At 37.6% G+C, this 17675-nt stretch overlaps 4 protein-coding genes, 1 long non-coding RNA gene and 3 other non-coding genes across 9 annotated transcripts; 5 read left to right on the top strand and 3 right to left on the bottom strand.

Moving 5' to 3' along the window:
* The first annotated feature begins 501 nt into the window (after window positions 1–501).
* Window positions 502–580, top strand: LOC125198204 (small nucleolar RNA snoR20a). The gene has a single exon (XR_007172365.1). It is a non-coding gene; the product is annotated as a small nucleolar RNA snoR20a (small nucleolar RNA).
* Window positions 581–658: 78 nt separating this feature from the next.
* On the top strand, window positions 659–743 carry LOC125198203 (small nucleolar RNA R38). Its single transcript, XR_007172364.2, has one exon. It is a non-coding gene; the product is annotated as a small nucleolar RNA R38 (small nucleolar RNA).
* A 249-nt stretch (window positions 744–992) lies between these two features.
* LOC125198202 (small nucleolar RNA R38) lies at window positions 993–1077 on the top strand. The gene has a single exon (XR_007172363.1). It is a non-coding gene; the product is annotated as a small nucleolar RNA R38 (small nucleolar RNA).
* Window positions 1078–1571: 494 nt separating this feature from the next.
* On the bottom strand, window positions 1572–5123 carry LOC125206021 (RING/FYVE/PHD zinc finger superfamily protein). Its single transcript, XM_048105283.2, has 8 exons — window positions 4934–5123; window positions 3792–4112; window positions 3519–3604; window positions 3256–3402; window positions 2788–2890; window positions 2124–2236; window positions 1937–2030; window positions 1572–1867 (listed from the first exon to the last, which is right to left on the bottom strand). The coding sequence occupies exons 2-7, from the start codon at window positions 4021–4023 to the stop codon at window positions 1938–1940; spliced, it is 774 nt and encodes a 257-aa protein (XP_047961240.1). The 5' UTR covers window positions 4024–4112; window positions 4934–5123; the 3' UTR covers window positions 1572–1867; window position 1937.
* Window positions 5124–6849: 1726 nt separating this feature from the next.
* LOC125207493 (uncharacterized) lies at window positions 6850–7768 on the top strand. The gene is made up of 3 exons (XR_016132928.1): window positions 6850–7172; window positions 7424–7505; window positions 7552–7768. It is a non-coding gene; the product is annotated as an uncharacterized LOC125207493 (long non-coding RNA).
* A 678-nt stretch (window positions 7769–8446) lies between these two features.
* Window positions 8447–9779, bottom strand: ASIL2 (sequence-specific DNA binding transcription factor). Its single transcript, XM_048106862.2, has one exon. It carries the CDS (start codon window positions 9673–9675, stop codon window positions 8647–8649), a length of 1029 nt encoding a protein of 342 aa, XP_047962819.1. The 5' UTR covers window positions 9676–9779; the 3' UTR covers window positions 8447–8646.
* A 34-nt stretch (window positions 9780–9813) lies between these two features.
* On the top strand, window positions 9814–11105 carry LOC125198197 (7-dehydrocholesterol reductase-like protein). 2 transcript variants are annotated; one of them, XM_048096606.2, is made up of 3 exons: window positions 9814–9934; window positions 10313–10458; window positions 10642–11105. In XM_048096606.2, the coding sequence occupies exons 2-3, from the start codon at window positions 10326–10328 to the stop codon at window positions 10902–10904; spliced, it is 396 nt and encodes a 131-aa protein (XP_047952563.1). In that variant the 5' UTR covers window positions 9814–9934; window positions 10313–10325; the 3' UTR covers window positions 10905–11105. The 2 variants fall into 2 exon arrangements, with proteins under 2 accessions (XP_047952563.1, XP_088917886.1); XM_089061760.1 differs by lacking the exon at window positions 9814–9934 and adding an exon at window positions 9979–10169.
* Window positions 11106–11889: 784 nt separating this feature from the next.
* On the bottom strand, window positions 11890–17052 carry LOC125207490 (V-type proton ATPase catalytic subunit A). Its single transcript, XM_048106860.2, has 20 exons — window positions 16862–17052; window positions 16389–16515; window positions 16119–16174; window positions 15962–16018; window positions 15719–15830; window positions 15567–15604; window positions 15156–15257; window positions 14998–15054; window positions 14817–14888; window positions 14599–14700; window positions 14433–14495; window positions 14231–14363; window positions 13733–13839; window positions 13342–13536; window positions 13151–13237; window positions 12946–13050; window positions 12723–12820; window positions 12562–12640; window positions 12383–12471; window positions 11890–12298 (listed from the first exon to the last, which is right to left on the bottom strand). Exons 1-20 carry the CDS (start codon window positions 16937–16939, stop codon window positions 12184–12186), a joined length of 1872 nt encoding a protein of 623 aa, XP_047962817.1. The 5' UTR covers window positions 16940–17052; the 3' UTR covers window positions 11890–12183.
* Window positions 17053–17675: the final 623 nt, after the last annotated feature.

Raw genomic sequence — 17675 nt, 5'->3', positions numbered from 1 at the left:
GTAGTAGTAGCTTTTACTTAATTACCATGAAAGAAATGGTTAACCCTTTTTATTATAGAAAAATAAAATAGGTTATAGCCCACCCAAATTGATCCAACAAAAAAGATAAATCCAGCCCAAAATGAAAAGAAGCCCTAGGCCCTAAAGTCATCCTAAATTACAAACTCACCCCCTAACTCTGTTAATATCACAGACCAATTCCCGCTGAATCCTTCCTCTATATAAACCGAACTACTCACTCTATCACCATGGCAGCTCTGAAACCCTAATCCGATAAATGCCTTTGCGTTGAATTTCGTTTTTTTTGTTTGTTTGATTGTTGTAATGAGCTGAAAATGGCAAGTGATGAACTCTCAGAGTGGAATACACGATTGTATCGGGTATGATGACACTCCTTCTGAATAGGAAGATCTGATGCCTCTTGCAGCATTTTGAAATTTGTCGAATTGTTTTTTCGTCGCCAGTTTTTATAAATCGTTTCTGATTAAACTGATGAAAAGAGCCTGTGATGTTAACCTGTATCTAACCTGAAATTCAATATTAGTGATGTTGATTTCATTTGACTAGGACGAACTGAGGCTTCAATGATAGAATTCGTGTTTCTTAGTTTTTTGTTCCTTCCGTTTATCTCAAATTAAAACTCACTTCTGCGTGGGGATTCAATGAGTGATGAAAACAATATTTTTTCAGTTATCCCTGTCTGATTAAATTCTCGTGCTGATTTCTTTGAATCTGACATGGAATACCCCACAAAGTCGTTGATTACTTAGTGTTTTATGTATATGCGATCTCTTTGCATGTTGTATTCGATTCTCAACCTAGTGAAATTGTTTAACTGTGTTGGTTTTGAATTTGATAAAATGAAGCAGTTGATTATTTATTTGTATCTGTCCTGAAATTCAATATCAATGTTCTTTCTTTTTTCCAGTTTTCTAAACCGTGGTGATCCAATTTTAAAAAACTGGAGGTTCTCTGTTACTTGTTTGTTGGGATTCACTGTATGATGAGAATTAAATATTTACAGTTATCCCTGTCTGATTAAATTCCCATGCTGATTTCTTGTAATCTGACAGTGAATTCCCCCAAGACACAGTCATTTGGTATCTAAATCTTGTTATATTTGCTTATGTTTTTATCTCTGTATTCTTAAATCTAACTTGTATCTCCCCACGTAATCATTTTGCATCTAAAAAATGTTATGTATCTGTAGAGTTGTTTGATAAATGTAGTGTTGAAGTCATTATCACTCACATCTGTCTGAACTTATGCTGAGAAGCTTGGTATCTTGCTCCTATCCAGTTTTCAAATCTACCCATTCTCTTCTTTTGCATGAAGTCTTTTCATTTGGAGGCTTGCTCGAGTGTTGGGAAGAAATGTCAAGTATTCGGTTTTAATTATTGCCAGCCTTCTCTATATAGTTCGCTTAGTCAAATATTCCTTGATTTTCGTCTTGTAATTTTGTTCTCTAACGATTGGTTCAGTTATGGCAGCTTCATTGTCTATTTCACTGTCTTTTCGTATTTCTTTCTATTTTTATATAGATTTTTCTGTTTAAATTTTACGTACAATGATGAACATTCAAGTATGTCTTCTGAAAATATAAATACCAAGAGTTTCTTCGTTCTGAAATCTTAATCAATCACATACTGCTTTAATTGAAGTTTCCAACAGTCACATCTCTCACAAGCATTTTCTGTACGGAAATTAAGTATTTGAGTGAATTTTTTGTCGTATAGTAACTTAACAAGGCACAACAAAGAACTCGTAACTCCTCCAATAGTTCCTTCATGACACCCGTCTGTAGCTCTTACTCTTTCACATTGTGAGTAAAAACTCAACGTGCAAGGAAAACCAGCAATTTTTTCTCCTAAACATATAAAGAGTCAAGAACGTTAGTGGCAGGAGAGTTGGATAACCCAGGGAAATTGGAATTTACCTCAGTAGAGGCCTAGCATTCTTAGCTCAGTGATATGACTAGGATCAAGTTCTGACACATGCTTGTTAGTTTCTCTGTCTTCCACCACATACTCCTGAAATGGGAAAAACATAGCAATATGATTCACTAATGGAGATTTCAAAATCTCAAGTTAATAAGATCACGAAAAAGGGCAAAAGATCTAAACCTTTGTCAGCTCTTGCTTGGCAAGAACGTGGTAGTGTCGTTCATTGATCCTCTGACCACATATTATTGCAATGAAGAAGCCATAGAGCAAACCCACCAGCACAATAGCAAGAACTGCAAAGCCGTCAATTTGGATAAACTATAACACATACAAAATCCACATTCTGGTCTCATTTATCAGTAAGTAGTAAATGAATCTAAGTCCATATGCATAATGATGATTGGTGGCGAAAACTAGCAGATGACTTATTTCCTTCTCCAGATTATATTAGCATCGTGCATCCATCCAGTTTTTGGTATCTGCCTTACAGCATCATTATGGCAATGACATACTACTAGTTAGGTACTTTTGATCAAAAGATTTTCTAGAATAGCTACATTTAAATCTTTCCACAGTAAAGAAGCTCTCACTCAACTGTACTCAATATCTGGTTATTCTTTTGTACCACTAAATAGTCCTGACCAAACACTGAAAGTGCTTTCGACATGAAATGTACAAAAGTAATTATATAAGCATGATACATCATCTAAAATTAGCTTTCTTAATAAGAGTTCACTCCAATGTGACTCATAAATTCTGAACATAAAAATGTCAATATTCTCAGTTGATATCCAACAATCCTTTAAAAATTGCATATAATAGAGTAGAAAAAGGAAGCAGTTACCGGCCATAGTATAAAATCCATACGGATGTTCTTCATAACCAAACATCTCCCGCAGTTCTTCTCCATAAAATTTGTACAACAGCACACCTAGAAATGCAACAACCTAAGGAAAGTTTTAGTATAGAATTATTAGTAGGGGATACAGTTGAATAGCAAACGTACAAAGAGAAATAACCCAACGGTTCTAAACTATAAAACTGAAATTATATATAGATCTGGAAATATGGTTGCCAATCATACAGCCGGCACCACCATCATTCCTAGTTCACAGATCATATCCTTTGATACCAGGATGTCTTATACATTAAGCCATGATAGTCTAAAGAGACCAGAATATTACAACTTGAAACAGCAAAAGAGGATGCAGGTGATTTTAATTTGACCTTAATAAATAATCAAATCACACATTTAGTTAAACTTTGAACAATGTCATAGTAAAAGTTTTGCAGGAAAGAAGAATGTTGTTACCAGCTGAACAATAACGAAAATGACCGCATGATCCCTTGCAACGAGAAATTGAAATTTCAATCTCAACCACCAACGATCAGGAGGGACATTCGCCCGCAATATGAACTTTGCCCTGCATTCTGTACAGTGAGCAAAAGCAAAGCCCTCCTGAATTGTGAAAGGCACAAACTTACTTTAATTTTTTTCTGAAGAAAGAGCAAAGGGGAAAAAAGTTTTTAGCAATCGACATAATATCAACTGAGTATCGAGAAATAGATGTATACCTTTGTTGACCTCCAATTATCAAGACAAGATCTGTGGACATACTTTTGGGTGCCTTTGCAATGGCAGGGTGCTATTAAATCTTCACCTGCATATATTGATGAAAAGGATCAATAAAATAAGAAAAAGAAACACAAATGACAATAACAACTCGAATAAAGTAAAGGAGTATTTGGAGGATCATTCAGGTCACAAAATGCAAACTAGTCTTCCCAAGAAAAGGAATCTAGGTTATCAACATCGATATACTAAGAGTGTAGATAACCAATAAAGACCTTCAGCATCGAGACAAATGCGGCATTGTGGTTGTTCTGTGCAAACTAGAGAAATACTCTCATCAATTTCGGGAACAGATGGATGCTCAGCAGCTCCAGAAGATTCCACACCCACAGTTATTTCAATTGAGGATGAAGATTCTTCTGATCTTTCTGCTATACTTGGCTGGGATAAAATGGGCTCTGTTTCTGATGAATCCTCAGCCCGAATATCATGCTTTACTAATTGCATTGCTGGTCCTTTGGCAGAAATTTAAATAAAAAAAATCATGACAAATACAGATATTGCTGTTGATGTATCAATGCAATGCTTTCTCCTTCCTGCATGGTGTGATAGCACAGTGGTAAAAACAGCCAAAAGAGTCCTAAAGCTTACAGTACACCAGTTAAACTATAAACTGGAGATTCACAGCTGAAATCATATTCAACCCTTATGTACTATCATATTTCGCTGCACCATGCCACTTGATACTAAACTGCAATCTTCAGTCTTATTCAAAGATAACGTATTAATTGCATAGTTACATAATATAGAAACAAGTTAAACTCATATATTACCATTGTCCCTCATATCATTCAACTGTAAATGTGTTTTTGATTCTGGACATCTGGTTGTATCAGTCAGTGTATGGACATATGATTAAGAAAATTACACATCCCCACATCCGTGGAATTCTCCTCATCTTCATACAATCAGAGGGCACACACTGCTTAAATGGGAGTGTGAGATGAAGAAAATTCCAGAGCTATATCCAATGGGCCAAAGCTAGCTTCCCCACAAGCCATATCACATCTAAAGCACTACAATTTCAATCGCTAGAAGCAATCACAAGGGCAGTCAACGACCTATTCAAATTTATTTCCCCTTTGTTTTCAGGATATGATCAGGTGAGGTCATTACATTCTAGGCATTGACTTTACACAACACTTGGTAACACTAAAAACAGGAACATAGATAATGATCCCCTAATTTTGATATTCTAAACCAGTAATACAGCAACAAAAAAATCACGAAAAGACTATCAGCACGTAATCTGGCATAAAATTCATTGCCAATATTAATAAATTGGATGCAATCAAGATGAATAATGGATCAGAAATTGCAATGCCACAATATGAAACAAAACGATTGGTTTAGTGACCTGATTGATGAGCAGTGGATGCAATTTCAGGCGACCATCGGTCCGCAGCAAAATCAGTCGAGTGATTTGAATATAAGGATGGAGAAACAATAAGAGTAATTAGGGTTTTGGAATGTGGAGAAGAAGACGTAGCTGAATAAACGATAGCGTCGAGAGGTATGTGTGATTGCGAAAGAAAATTCGACCGTCACCTTACCAGACAGGACGGCGGGGGAAATTACGATATTGCCGACGTTGTCATTATTAATTTTACATTTTTTAAATCATTGTTACTTGGACTACTTTATTTTATTACTAGTTTTTTAATCTTATTTACTTTAGTATAATTGTAAACTTCATTCTTTAGTATAACTATTAGGAGTAGAAAAATAAAAGAACGCAAATTTACAATATTTATATTTGCAATAATAATCATTAAAATAACGAAGGTACTAGTCTCATAACGTGTGAATTTTAATGGCATTCCACTTAAAATGGCCTATTTCCTTAAATGAACACTTCATTTCTACTTTATTACTCGCTCCATTCACAAATAAATATTTTGTTTTATTATTTTTATTCGTCCATCAATACAGTCTCATTTATCTTTTACTAGTTACTATTTTCATATTCCATTAACTTTATTCCCTCATATTTTATTACTCCTTCCGTCCCACAAAAATAAACACACTTTCATTTTTCGTCCGTTCCACAAAATTACCTCATTTCAATTTATGAAAATTTCCCACAAATTTATTGCTCATATATATCAATTTATTTACAACTTATATCACTGGGATCCACCGTTAATAATACGAGTCTCACTATCATCCACTAACAATACTTTTACCATCCTTCTCTCATCTTTCTTACTTTACCAATTACTTCATTCGTTCGCCATTAGGAGTTTTATTGACTTTTCTGCACTCGCTTTATAAAAATGATAAATAGTTAAAGTAGAGAAATGGTAAAGTAGGAGAGGAATAATGTATAGAAGACTCTCGGGAAAAGGTGGTACGTCTGTCTGTGACGCTATGGTGTCCCACAAGAATATGCACTCTTTCTTTTTTAGTCCATTCCACAAGAATATACACTTTCTAATTTTGAAAACTCTTTTATCTCTAACGTGGGATTCATTCTCCACTAATAATATTTTAATTACTTTTTCTCTCTACCTCTCTTTTACTTACCAATTTTGCATTAAAACTTGTACCGAACTCAAAGTACATATTCTTTTGGGACGGAAAGAGTATACATTTTGATTGAAGGCTTCAGTCATGTGATATTTTCCCATTTTCTTATTACAGGCTAATGGTGTTCTAGCATATGTGGTGAAGCTGGTTACGTATCTTGGCCTCTGGTGGTAAGGATCTTTAAAGAGTTTTCTCATATATGGCATGCTTTATTTCTTCAAAAAAAAAAATCTTTTTTTTAATGATGTATTTCTCATCGAAACTCATGAGCATTGTGCGCTTAGTTGCTTAGTGCTTGCTCGAAATCTCTCAAGCACTGTTTCTTGATTTATATTCCACACAAGTGGCTAGATGTAGTCAACGTTTTAAGCCAAGATGGTTTTTATCTTGTAAGTTCCCTAACTTTCTAGTGCAGAGTTTATGGATATCTTTGTAAATTTTTGCATGTTTGGAATTTTCAACCCTACAATAGTTTATGATCATTTGGGAGAGAGATTTTCTGCATTAATTTTCGGGAGCTTCGTCTTTTGCAAGTAAGTATTCATGGCTATATGAAGGTACTTCTAATTGTCCATTTGTTCTCAGTTGTACATGCTTTTTCCTCTGTTTTTCCCAAGGGCCATGTTACTCTATCTTCAACAGATTCTGGATCGTATGGAAACTTAATTATTGATTTCTATGGGTGAGAATTATGGTTCTATCCTCATTGTAGTCTTTGTTTCTGTCCCTACAGCAGTACTTCTTTGCTGTGTAGCTAAAAAAAACAGTAACGTAATGAAAGACAGATGGAATCTTTTGTACCTAAATTGTGGAAATTCGTTGCTGATATAATGATCACTTAACCGAAAGTTAAAGATTGATGCGCTGTCTTGGGCTGTTCTTGCTATTACCTGTTGCATAAAGCAGGTAATGCTGCCTGAGCTTATGCCATGGCCAGTACACAGCAATTGAGATCTTTCTCAACCTTATATCAGTTTCTTATACATAAACTACGATTGTGACAGGCAAAGGCAATAATTTAGGAGGACGAATGGGAAATGCCTGGTCTGGGGAAAGCACCATCCAAGGTAGTGATAATGATCCGTGATCCAGCCTTTTTCACTGGATGGTATACCATGCTCCAAATACATTACATGTAAAAGTAGGTTCCAAACACGACGACTACCAGCCAGACAAATACTTATTCTTGTACACTTAAATATGGTTGTGGCATATTGCTTCATATCACCTTTCCACATTAGCTTCGTGATGATCCGGAATACGGGTTGATCAAACTTAGTTAGTAAAGAAATAACAAAAGAAAATTATGATTCGACAGGTGGGGCTTAGTTTGTAACTTCCATTATGTGCCGGAAATCCTGGGAGCCTTCTTCTGGACCGTACCAGCTCTGTTCGACCATGTAAGCTTCCAACAATATTTTTAAGCACCTCTCATCAAACTTTCAGTTTCTCCCATACTTTTATGTGGTGTTCCTTACAATTCTTCTTTTTGACCGAGCTAGGAGGGACGATGACAAATGCAAAACAAAGTGAGCACACATCATCATCTTCACATATAGATGTCATATCTGATCCATTAGAAGCATGTCTCTGTGAATCTCATCATAGCACAACTCCCACATTGCAGTAGACTGGGTTGGTACTGCATTACATTTTTTATTTGTGAATGTGGTAAGATTTGGTACATATCATGTGTTCATTGATTGATTGTAACATTTTGAATGGAAAAAATTTTCTGTTTGTTGCAGGTATGGCAAGTATTGGAAGCTGTATTGCGGAAAGGTCCCTAGCAGGATTATAACTGGAATTTACTTGTAGTAAATTGTGGATCTTTTAATATTTTGATATTGTTGAGGATTCACTTGCAATTGATCTATCAAATAAATGCTGCCTCTATTTTTGTTGTAAATTTGAAACGATTTCTCAGTTATTGCATGAACTTCCATTTCAAATAGTATCAATATTTTTTACCTAGACGAATTGCACTAAATCCTTGTAATCCAAATGATTTTTTATTAGTAAAAACATCACAAAATGAAACCATCACCCTCAAATATCAGTTTTGAATGAAAGAGAAGTTCCTCTCAAATATAATCTGGAAAAGCAACATCTTTCGGAAGATCAGACATTGACATAATCAGATGGATGGATTAGTTAGTTCCACAGCACATTATCCAAACAAATTGAAGTATCAAATGTCACAAATAAATCAACTCAAGTTTCAGTCTTTGCTTCGAAACAACACAATCTGCAGAAAACAGAGCCATTTATGCACATTCTCTTAAAATATTCAGATAGATTTATTCATGATTTGCCTGATAAACAACAAGAACTGAGGGCATTAAAAATGACAACTAGAATAACTCTAATTATAGCTTATGCACAAGATTCAGCCTTTTTACCCCAATGCAGCAGCAATGGCAACAATGGCAATGGTAGTATTACAGACAAAGGAAACAAGTAAGAAACTCAACCTAAGAGATTCAAATACCAAACAATTATACTTGTACAAATACATACCCTACTTGTCTACTCACATCCTCAATCACTGCTATCACTGTTGTTGTTATCCTTGTTGTTTTCGGCATTGTCGTTATTGCCGATGATCCCATGGCCGTGGTGGTGGCTGTTGTTAGTCTCAGACCGCCTATTCTTGAGCTGCGATAGCTCTACCTGCGTCTTCATGAAACACTGCATTCTCTGCAACTCCAACTCCTTTGCAAACTTCATCCTCTGCTTCTCCATCTCCACCAACTGCTGAAGTTTTGCAGTCTCGGCTTGCTCATACGCCTCACCAAATTTCAAGATAGCCCGAGTGAGCTCCTTCATTGAATTCCCACTCCCATCATTCTTCTTATTCATCAAATTAGGCCTAATTGCACGCACATTATTTACCACTCTAGGCATCATCGGCCTCTTGTAGCTATCTGGAGGCAAACCATCGGATGAATCAGCTGAATTATCCGGTTCAGATTCATCATCGGAGTCGACAGCAGGCCTTTTGCGGTTAGGCTTCTGCTGAGGCTGGGCAGAATTTGACCTAATTCCTACTGGTATTCCCATCGGAACTCTTTGATAGGGATTACTGGGCTCCGGCGGCGGCGTGGCAGCGGAGGTCATCTTCGCAGTAGGGCCGATCAATTCGTCGAGCTTGTCGTAAAATCGCCACTTGCTCGGGCCTGCGCCGGCGGCGATCTTGGCCTTCTCGGCCTTGTACTTCTTCTTAACGGTATCGATTCGGTTTTTGCACTGGATGTCGGTTTTGGGGGTTTTAGAGTAATCCCCGCGGCTGCTAACAACGTCGGCGACGTCTTTCCAGTGCTTCTGCTTGAGATTCCCGCGGCTGAGCTCCAAATACCTCTCGCCCCAGGCCTCGATTAGGACGGCGGTGGCGCCTTCGCTCCAGCAATCCTCACGGCCGCCGCCGGAGCCGGGGGTTTTCTGGTTCTGGATGGGGAGAGCGAGGGTGAGGGAGTTGGAGGATGGCGGTGGGGCGGCGGCGACGGTGACGGCGATCCGCCCGTTGGAAACCGGAGAGGGCTGGGACTGGATTTCTTCGTCGTCTTCCATAGATGAAGGAGATCTGGGTGATTGATTTCGGGTCTGTAGAGAGAGAGAAAGGGGAATTAGGGTTTAGTTTAGGTTGACCGGTAAAATTTGGGGGTATGTAAATTGTAAATGATGGACGGGAAGTAATGGGACGAAAAAGAAAAAATAAAAATAAAATTATTCAATTTTTGAGGGGCCCACCCAGACCTCATTAAAAACTCCCCCAAATCAGTCTGTTCAACTAATAATCCACAAACCTAGAATCATAATTCTTGCTCAGGTATGCTCTGCCGCTCTTATCGTTTTCGAAATCATTGTTTTTTCATCATTATTATGCATATTCTTATTTCGGAAATTTGTTGTTTGGCGGAAATCGATCATTCTTGCACTGGAAAGCTGTTACGTTAGATTTAATCTCCGCGAGGCCTAAAATTAGGGTTCTTATCCTATTTCCTTTTAAAATAAATCCACCCAAAAAAGACTGAAGATTGCATCTTTAATCAGGGAAGTCATAGGTATAATCGACAAGCCGGGTTGATTTCGACCTAGTTGTTTCCTTGTTCTGCCATTTTAATTTCATTTAATTTAATTTTATAAGTATGGTAGATTTATGGATTTGAGTGTTTGTTGCGATTACTGAAGTTATTAGTATTGGCAGGAGAGAGAAAGAGATGTCTGGGTATGAGAATGTGATTGGAGGAAAACTGAAGCTTAAGGGTAAGGCACTCGATGTGAAGGCCGGCGGAGTGAAGAAGAAGAAGAAGCAGAAAAAACAGCATGACCAAATTTCTGAAGCTGTGGAGAGTGAGTGTTCTGCAATTCTTTGTCTTTGTACCCTACAATTTGACGCTTCTTTGTGCTTGTGTATATGCTAGTATGATTTATTTACGCATATTGATATTGTCTAGTCCTTATGCAGCATTTTATTTGTTAGAGTTGTAGTGTATTTATCCTCTATTCTGATAGTTTTTCTTACTGGTGAAATAGGCGAGAATGCAGAGATAGCAAGTGATTTGGAGAAGCAAGAGAGTGCTGATCCTGATAAATCTACTGGAGATGATAGATCTGCGAGCTGGGATAGCAATCTGACCCCAGCAGAGAGACGGTACATGGAACAAAGGGAGAGAATCGACCGTCATAAGCTGGCAAAGACATCTAACAAATCACACCGTGACCGTATTGAGGATTTCAACCAGTATCTTGCTAACATGAGTGAGCATTATGATATTCCTAAAGTTGGCCCAGGCTAAGCATCATTCCACATCCACCGCTTTGTTTCAATCATGTGTTTATAATCTGTTGTTTTGTTGGTCTAGACCACTTTTACCAACCTCAGAGAAGTTAATCAAATGTGTAATCATCTCTTGTTGACGTTTATGTAGTGGTGTTTTCCTTCCAATTTGACATTGTAAGATTCAGGATTTAATATAAGCTTTGAGCTTTTTGGAAAAGGCTTTGTTAACACTTGATGATTCATATCTATAGTGAGAGCATCATGCATTCCTGTCTACAACAAATATAAACACAATAATTGGTTAATATGTGCTACTAAGCACAATTTCAACTCTTAATCCAACAACAATTTCACTAAGGTTACAAACCAAAGAACATAATATACAACTTTAGCAGAATACTCTGAGTGAAGCAGCTGAACTAGTAGTATATACTCAATTTATCGAAAATTCTCCTACAAGTTTCCGTGTTTCCACAAGCTAAATTATCTATCTGGAAAACTTTAATTTGGAGTCCTCAAAGCTGGTGGAATCACACATTTGATGAGCCTCACTCTTCCCTTTCTACCAGCATGTAGAGGATTGACGCCTTCGGAAATCCCAGCGTGGAATGATGATTAAGAATTCAAGCATGGTATAAACGCTCAAAGCATGAATGGTGGACGGAAGGTGGCTCAATACACTTCTCAATGATGTTAATCTTACCTCATGACATGCATTTTGTACTCGGAGATCTCACAGATTTCAACAATGGAGGAGAAAATTTCCCTTTTCAGGATGAATTGGTGTATTTGTCACCATGTGAGAGCATATAATTCATTTGCTCTCTCATTTCATTCTCAATTAACTCTCCTAGCTGTTTCAAATGCAAGACTCTCTCTCTAAACATCAAACCAACAAGGGGATAATCCAATGAGCTTCATCACAAAGTAACTTAGTCACAATCATGTATCCATTGATAAGGAGAAAACGTAGATGATTTGACATTCGAATACCAATAGTATAAAACAAATAGAATCACACACTGTAATAAATAATGGGAGAGCCACAATTTATTCATAAGACAAACATGAAAAAAATACCCGATTGATGCCCTCTTATTAGTGACCGAAAAACATGGGGCATCTACAACAAATATAAATTAAAGAAAGCAGCTACGCAGACAATATCCAGACCCATCATCTCAATCAATTAAAAGCATCAACACTAGCATGCCTCATTGCTCTCTTCACAACGCAACCAACTCAGCTCCAATGTAATGCTAAATAACAGCATCATCTACCAAACCATGCACTAATCACCGAGTTTCGTCCTCAAGATTGCGGAAACCAGCAGTCAAATCATCGTGGAGTTTCTGGAATTTCGCGATCAGGACGTCCTCTCCTTCTGCCGGATCCTCAAACTTCTGGGAACTGCACCATTTTAAACGACCATGGATGAATATCACGCTTAAAACGCTATACTAATAACAAGCAGGTTAGGGTGGTTTAACTTACACCAAGCGGTAGAACAAATCTCCTAGACGGTGCTTGATAAGGGTGTAGGATATCTTCTGTCCGTCCATACCAGCTCCTCGCTCCACTGCCTGCACATGAAATTACATTTTAAAGTCAAGATCTAATCACTTCTTGCAGTTACCATCAAGTCTCAAATCACTAAGCGTCTAATACTTTACCTGATTAGCCAAATTGTAGAAATGAATAATGTTTCGCATCATCCAAACAGACTTGTAGAATGGACAGAACTTGTCGTAGCTGTGACAAGAAAAAACAACATTGTAACTTCTAATATTTAAACACTGTATGAAAAAATATCAAAATAGTTGCAAACACTGACGGTGTAAATGCATTCTGGGCAAGATAGTCCTCCCTCAAGAGTTTTGCCGTTTCCAGAATAATTTTATCTGTTTCAGCAAGAGCATCTTTTCCGACAAGCTACAACAACACAAAATTCCAAAATGAATTTCTATAAGGAAATATGGCGGCACTCAGGTTGAGTTTAAGTTATTAACAAAACACAGGATCATGCTATCATTATAGGGACAATTACTTGTGTGTACCTGCACAATTTCATTCAAATCATCCTCTCTCTGAAGCACTTCACGAGCTTTTGTCCTAATGTCAATAAAATCTGAATCAAACTTCTCATAGAAGGATTCCAGTGCCTGAAAGAAGATCAAATTTCAGCATTCCAACAAAGAGATCCATTTAATCCGGAAAAAAGGCACAAGAAAAGCTCCATCATTTTCACAAGATAAAGCCTACCCCTGAATACTTTGAGTAAGAAATGAGCCAGTTCACAGAAGGGAAATGTTTTCTCTGGGCAAGTTTTTTGTCTAGACCCCAGAAAACCTGAAATGTGCAAACAAGGTACATAAATTCCAGATTAGAGTTGGAGTTGTCTTGGTGGAAAACTGGACATTTGCTAGTAATTCATAATCTGAAGACACCTTTACCTGAACAATACTGAGAGTTGCAGATGTAACAGGGTCAGAGAAATCTCCTCCAGGGGGAGAAACGGCACCCACAATAGTAACACTTCCAGTCCTTTCAGGTCCACCGAGACATTTTACTTTTCCAGCACGCTCATAGAAGGATGCCAAACGTGCTGCCAAATAAGCAGGATATCCACTGTCAGCAGGCATTTCAGCCTGCACTCGGAATAACGCATGTCAACAAAGTAAATATGAATACATAACTTGTTCACAGTAGCAATAAATAACCAATACACAGGCGAGTAAAATTGTTGAAGGTATTAAACAGCCAACAAAATATAAATAGACAAGAATATGAGTGAAAATATATGAACCACTGATTTGGATGGTGAAGCAATTTTGTGATACATACCAATCGACCAGAAATTTCACGCAACGCCTCTGCCCAACGAGATGTCGAATCTGCCATCATACTGACATTGTAGCCCATATCTCTAAAATATTCAGCAATGGTAATTCCTGTAACAAGCCAAGGTTGCTTATAACATTGCATGATGCAGACCATGCATCAGTTCAAAAGCGTGTTGAGGAGTATAGCTTGATTTGTTTCCTTTTTCCTGGCTAAGTCACCCTTACTAAATCACCAATCCAAGGTTACTCTAGATATACAATAGATCAAATCAATTTAACCAAAATACTTGCTTTATCTTTGTGGTATATTATTCTAAATAAATTATCCCTTACTGCGACAATCAACCCCCCCAAAGAAAATGATATTGCCCCTAAAAAACACTATATTTACTCATTAGGATATAGGAATTGGGACCATTTCCATCTCTGAAGTGTGTAACATTGCTTTTGTTACGAGTATCAACTCTCAGAAAATGAACACAGTGATTATAATGGTTACCTGTGTAAATTGAAGCCTCACGAGCAGCCACAGGCATGTTTGAGGTGTTAGCCACAAGTGTGGTACGTTTCATGACAGATTCCTCCCTGCCATCAGGCAGGGTCATTGTCAATTGAGGGAAATCCATAAGCACCTGCAGATAATACCTAGGTCAGACACTTCGATTACCCTAGGTTGATTAAACATAAACCAATTTTCATACCTCAGCCATTTCGTTTCCTCTTTCTCCACATCCAACATAAACAACAGTATCAGAATTAGAGTACTGCATTATGGAAGCAAAAGAAAACCCGATTAGAAGTTTAGAACTTGCATTAAACATTTGCAACAAAGTTTATGAGAAGTCAATGCTAGTTGATGAAGTTCACCTTGGAGAGCGCCTGACTAATGACAGTTTTTCCACAACCAAATGCACCAGGAATGGCACAAGTACCACCAAGCACGGAGGGGAATAGAGCATCAAGAACACGCTGAAATGAAGCAGATAATCAGATTATACAAGGCTTAGATTGACATGAACTTATGAAAGGTAGGGGGATTCTGGAAACATATTAATAGGAAAGGTATCCTAGTTATAAGAAATCACCTGTCCGGTCAAGAGAGGAGTATCCGCGGCAAGCTTTGAAGCTACAGGCCTAGGTGTACGCACAGGCCAGGTCTGCAATAAGTAGGCATATCAAGCTAAGCTTCTCGCTTGTTTTATAATCCATAGCAAATATATTCATTAGTCAGCCACACTCTAAACTATCCAAGGTTTAGATGCTAACCTGAAGCATGGTAAACTGTTTTTTCACTCCTTGGAACTCAAGCTCAAGGACAGTGTCCTGCAAACAGTTAGAAATCCAATGTTAAATGATTATATATTTTCTCAGGAATACATAGATAGCTTGATAAGCATGTGCTCCTCTCCATGAGAGATATAAACCTTCAATGAGTATTGACCAGCAGGGGCTACATAGGTTATCTTCCCCATAGCATCAGGAGGAAGAGCAACATGATGCTGCATTAAACTGTTCTCGTGTACAGTCTGCACAAAGAGTTCATGTATGAGCTTAAAAATTCAGCAGTAGTATATAATATCCCTCCGTTCCATAAAAATAGTATTCTTTTTCCATTTTGGTCCGTCCGACAAAAATAGCCCATTTCTATTTTTGGCAAGTCTTTTCTCTCTTATAATGTGGGCCCCATTCTCTACTAACAATACTTCAATCACTTTTTCTTTCTAATAACAATTTCGCATTAAAACCCGTGCCATCTCCAAAGTCTCTATTTTTATGGGACGGAGGGAGTATCAAGCAAGATATAAATTACTAGTCTGGATGAGTCACAAACTCACCGCATATAAGTCACCTCCTGTCAAAAGATCACCCTCTCCTGCCATTATAAAAGTATTTACAAACAGTTAGGAGCAACCACTTTGTGGGGGGGCATTTCTACCTCAACAACATGTGTGTCAAAATTCAAATAGCATAACTTTGGTTTTCAGACCTATTTTCTTTGGTTGAAATTCCCAAAGTGTATCTTTGTCGAGTGCTGGGACAGATACACCACGGGGAATGTACACATCACCAGACTTTATTGCGATGGTTCTGAGAGGCCTCTGCATTGAAAATTAACCCAAAAGCAAAGCAAGAAAAGCAATTAGAATATATTTAAACATCAGGTTCAAACCAGAATTTTACAGCTATAATGTCAAATTATGATAACTAGATAACATGGAAATTGACCAACCTGAATACCATCAAATATATTTCCCAAAATTCCAGGACCCAGTTCAACTGACAGAGGCTGTAAAAGTCAGTTAACGAGTAAAGGGCTCAGCTGTTAAGTTTATAATAATAAATACAATAACATAATTCAAAATAAAAATTTATGATGACGTGAGAACCTTGTGCGTCCGAAGAACGGGATCATTCACCATCAGTCCAGCTGTTTCCTCATAAACTGCAACAAAAAACATAAAAATGACTATAGTAACAAATTTTGAATAGAATGAGCACAAGTAAGAGAACAGATTGCTTTCTCATATCTGTAAACTCAATCACACAGTAGAGCACCAAGTCCATAAATCCAATAGGTGTGTCATATAACAAACAGAATAGAAGGTTCTAGAGCATTTGTGATGCACTTAATATATACTACTATCAATATAGCTAACCCTGAATCGTGGCAGAATCTCCTTCCAACCGAATAATTTCCCCAATAAGATTGTCGTGTCCAACACGAACTAGCTCATACATAGCAGCTCCGGCCATTCCATCAGCAACAACAACTGGTCCGGATACCTATAAAAAAAATAGAGAAACATACATAAGAAAGACATAAAACATGTAAAATTTCCAGCTTTTTTTTTTGCAACCCCATGTCTTTCACACAATGGTGGATCGGATGAGAAAGATTCGTCCTATTTGAGGAATTAAACAACACAACAAACGTGGTGAAAACAATATGAACAATCTGGATCAAATTTAATTATATTCGAGCGATTGCAAATCAGAGAAATTAAACATCCGATCCAAAGTATTAAAATACTAAAGCAAATTAATAAATCAGATCCAAAGCAGGGTGCATCCAAATTGGAAAGCAGTAGCATGATTGCGCACATAACAACAAAGGAACGCCTAAGCTCACCTTGCGAACGTATCCGTACTCGCTCTCCTTCTCAGCATCCTCGAACGTTGTCAGCGGACCTCCGTAGACGGACGGCATGTTTTCTGATTGAATCAAGATCGACGAGAAGCGGTCGCGATTTAGATTTTCACGAGTGTGTGGAGAGAGAGGAGAACGTGAAGAGATTGATGTGGGTAGTTGATGCTGGAGCTCGTTACTGACTGATTAATTATTTTGATCATTCCTCGAGGGTATGTCGGTAATTCGATGCTTTGCCGGGCCAAGCAATGCGATTTAGCCACGTGGCACGGGATCTCTGCAGAACGATGCTGATCCAAAATATTGAGTGGGCCAAGCCCAACTAAGCTGACTTTGTCGATTTATTACTAATTGGTTGAGATATGATATTATTATACTCGCAGTAAAATATCTCAGTATAATTTGTGTTACTTTGCCATTTTATTAAGATAAGTTGCTTAATTAAAGTATGGAAGAATAGTTGTTGCATTATTGTACATATACAAAAACAAATCCTATGATCTCCAGTAGTTAATGAAATATGATATGAATGTCATTTAATCAATCGTCTGAGTTTATTACTGCCTCCGTCCCGGATAATTCATCCCAGTTTTCCATTTCGGTCCGTCCCACATAATTTGTCTCACTTCACTTTTACCATTTTTGGCAGTGGACTCATATTCCACTAACTTATTCCTACTCACATTTTATTATAAAACTAATATATAAAGGCAGGACCCACGTTCCACTAACTTTTTCAACCCATTTTTCATTATAATTCTTAAAATTCGTGCCCGGTCAAAATGACTCGAATTAT

This window comes from Salvia hispanica, chromosome 6, assembly GCF_029641045.1.
Source record: "Salvia hispanica isolate PSC_SH4W2 chromosome 6, Shi_PSC_v1, whole genome shotgun sequence".
In the NCBI taxonomy this organism is placed as follows: domain Eukaryota; kingdom Viridiplantae; phylum Streptophyta; class Magnoliopsida; order Lamiales; family Lamiaceae; genus Salvia; species Salvia hispanica.
Note: the sequence above shows the minus strand (reverse complement) of the source record. Positions and strands in the feature narration are given on the sequence as shown.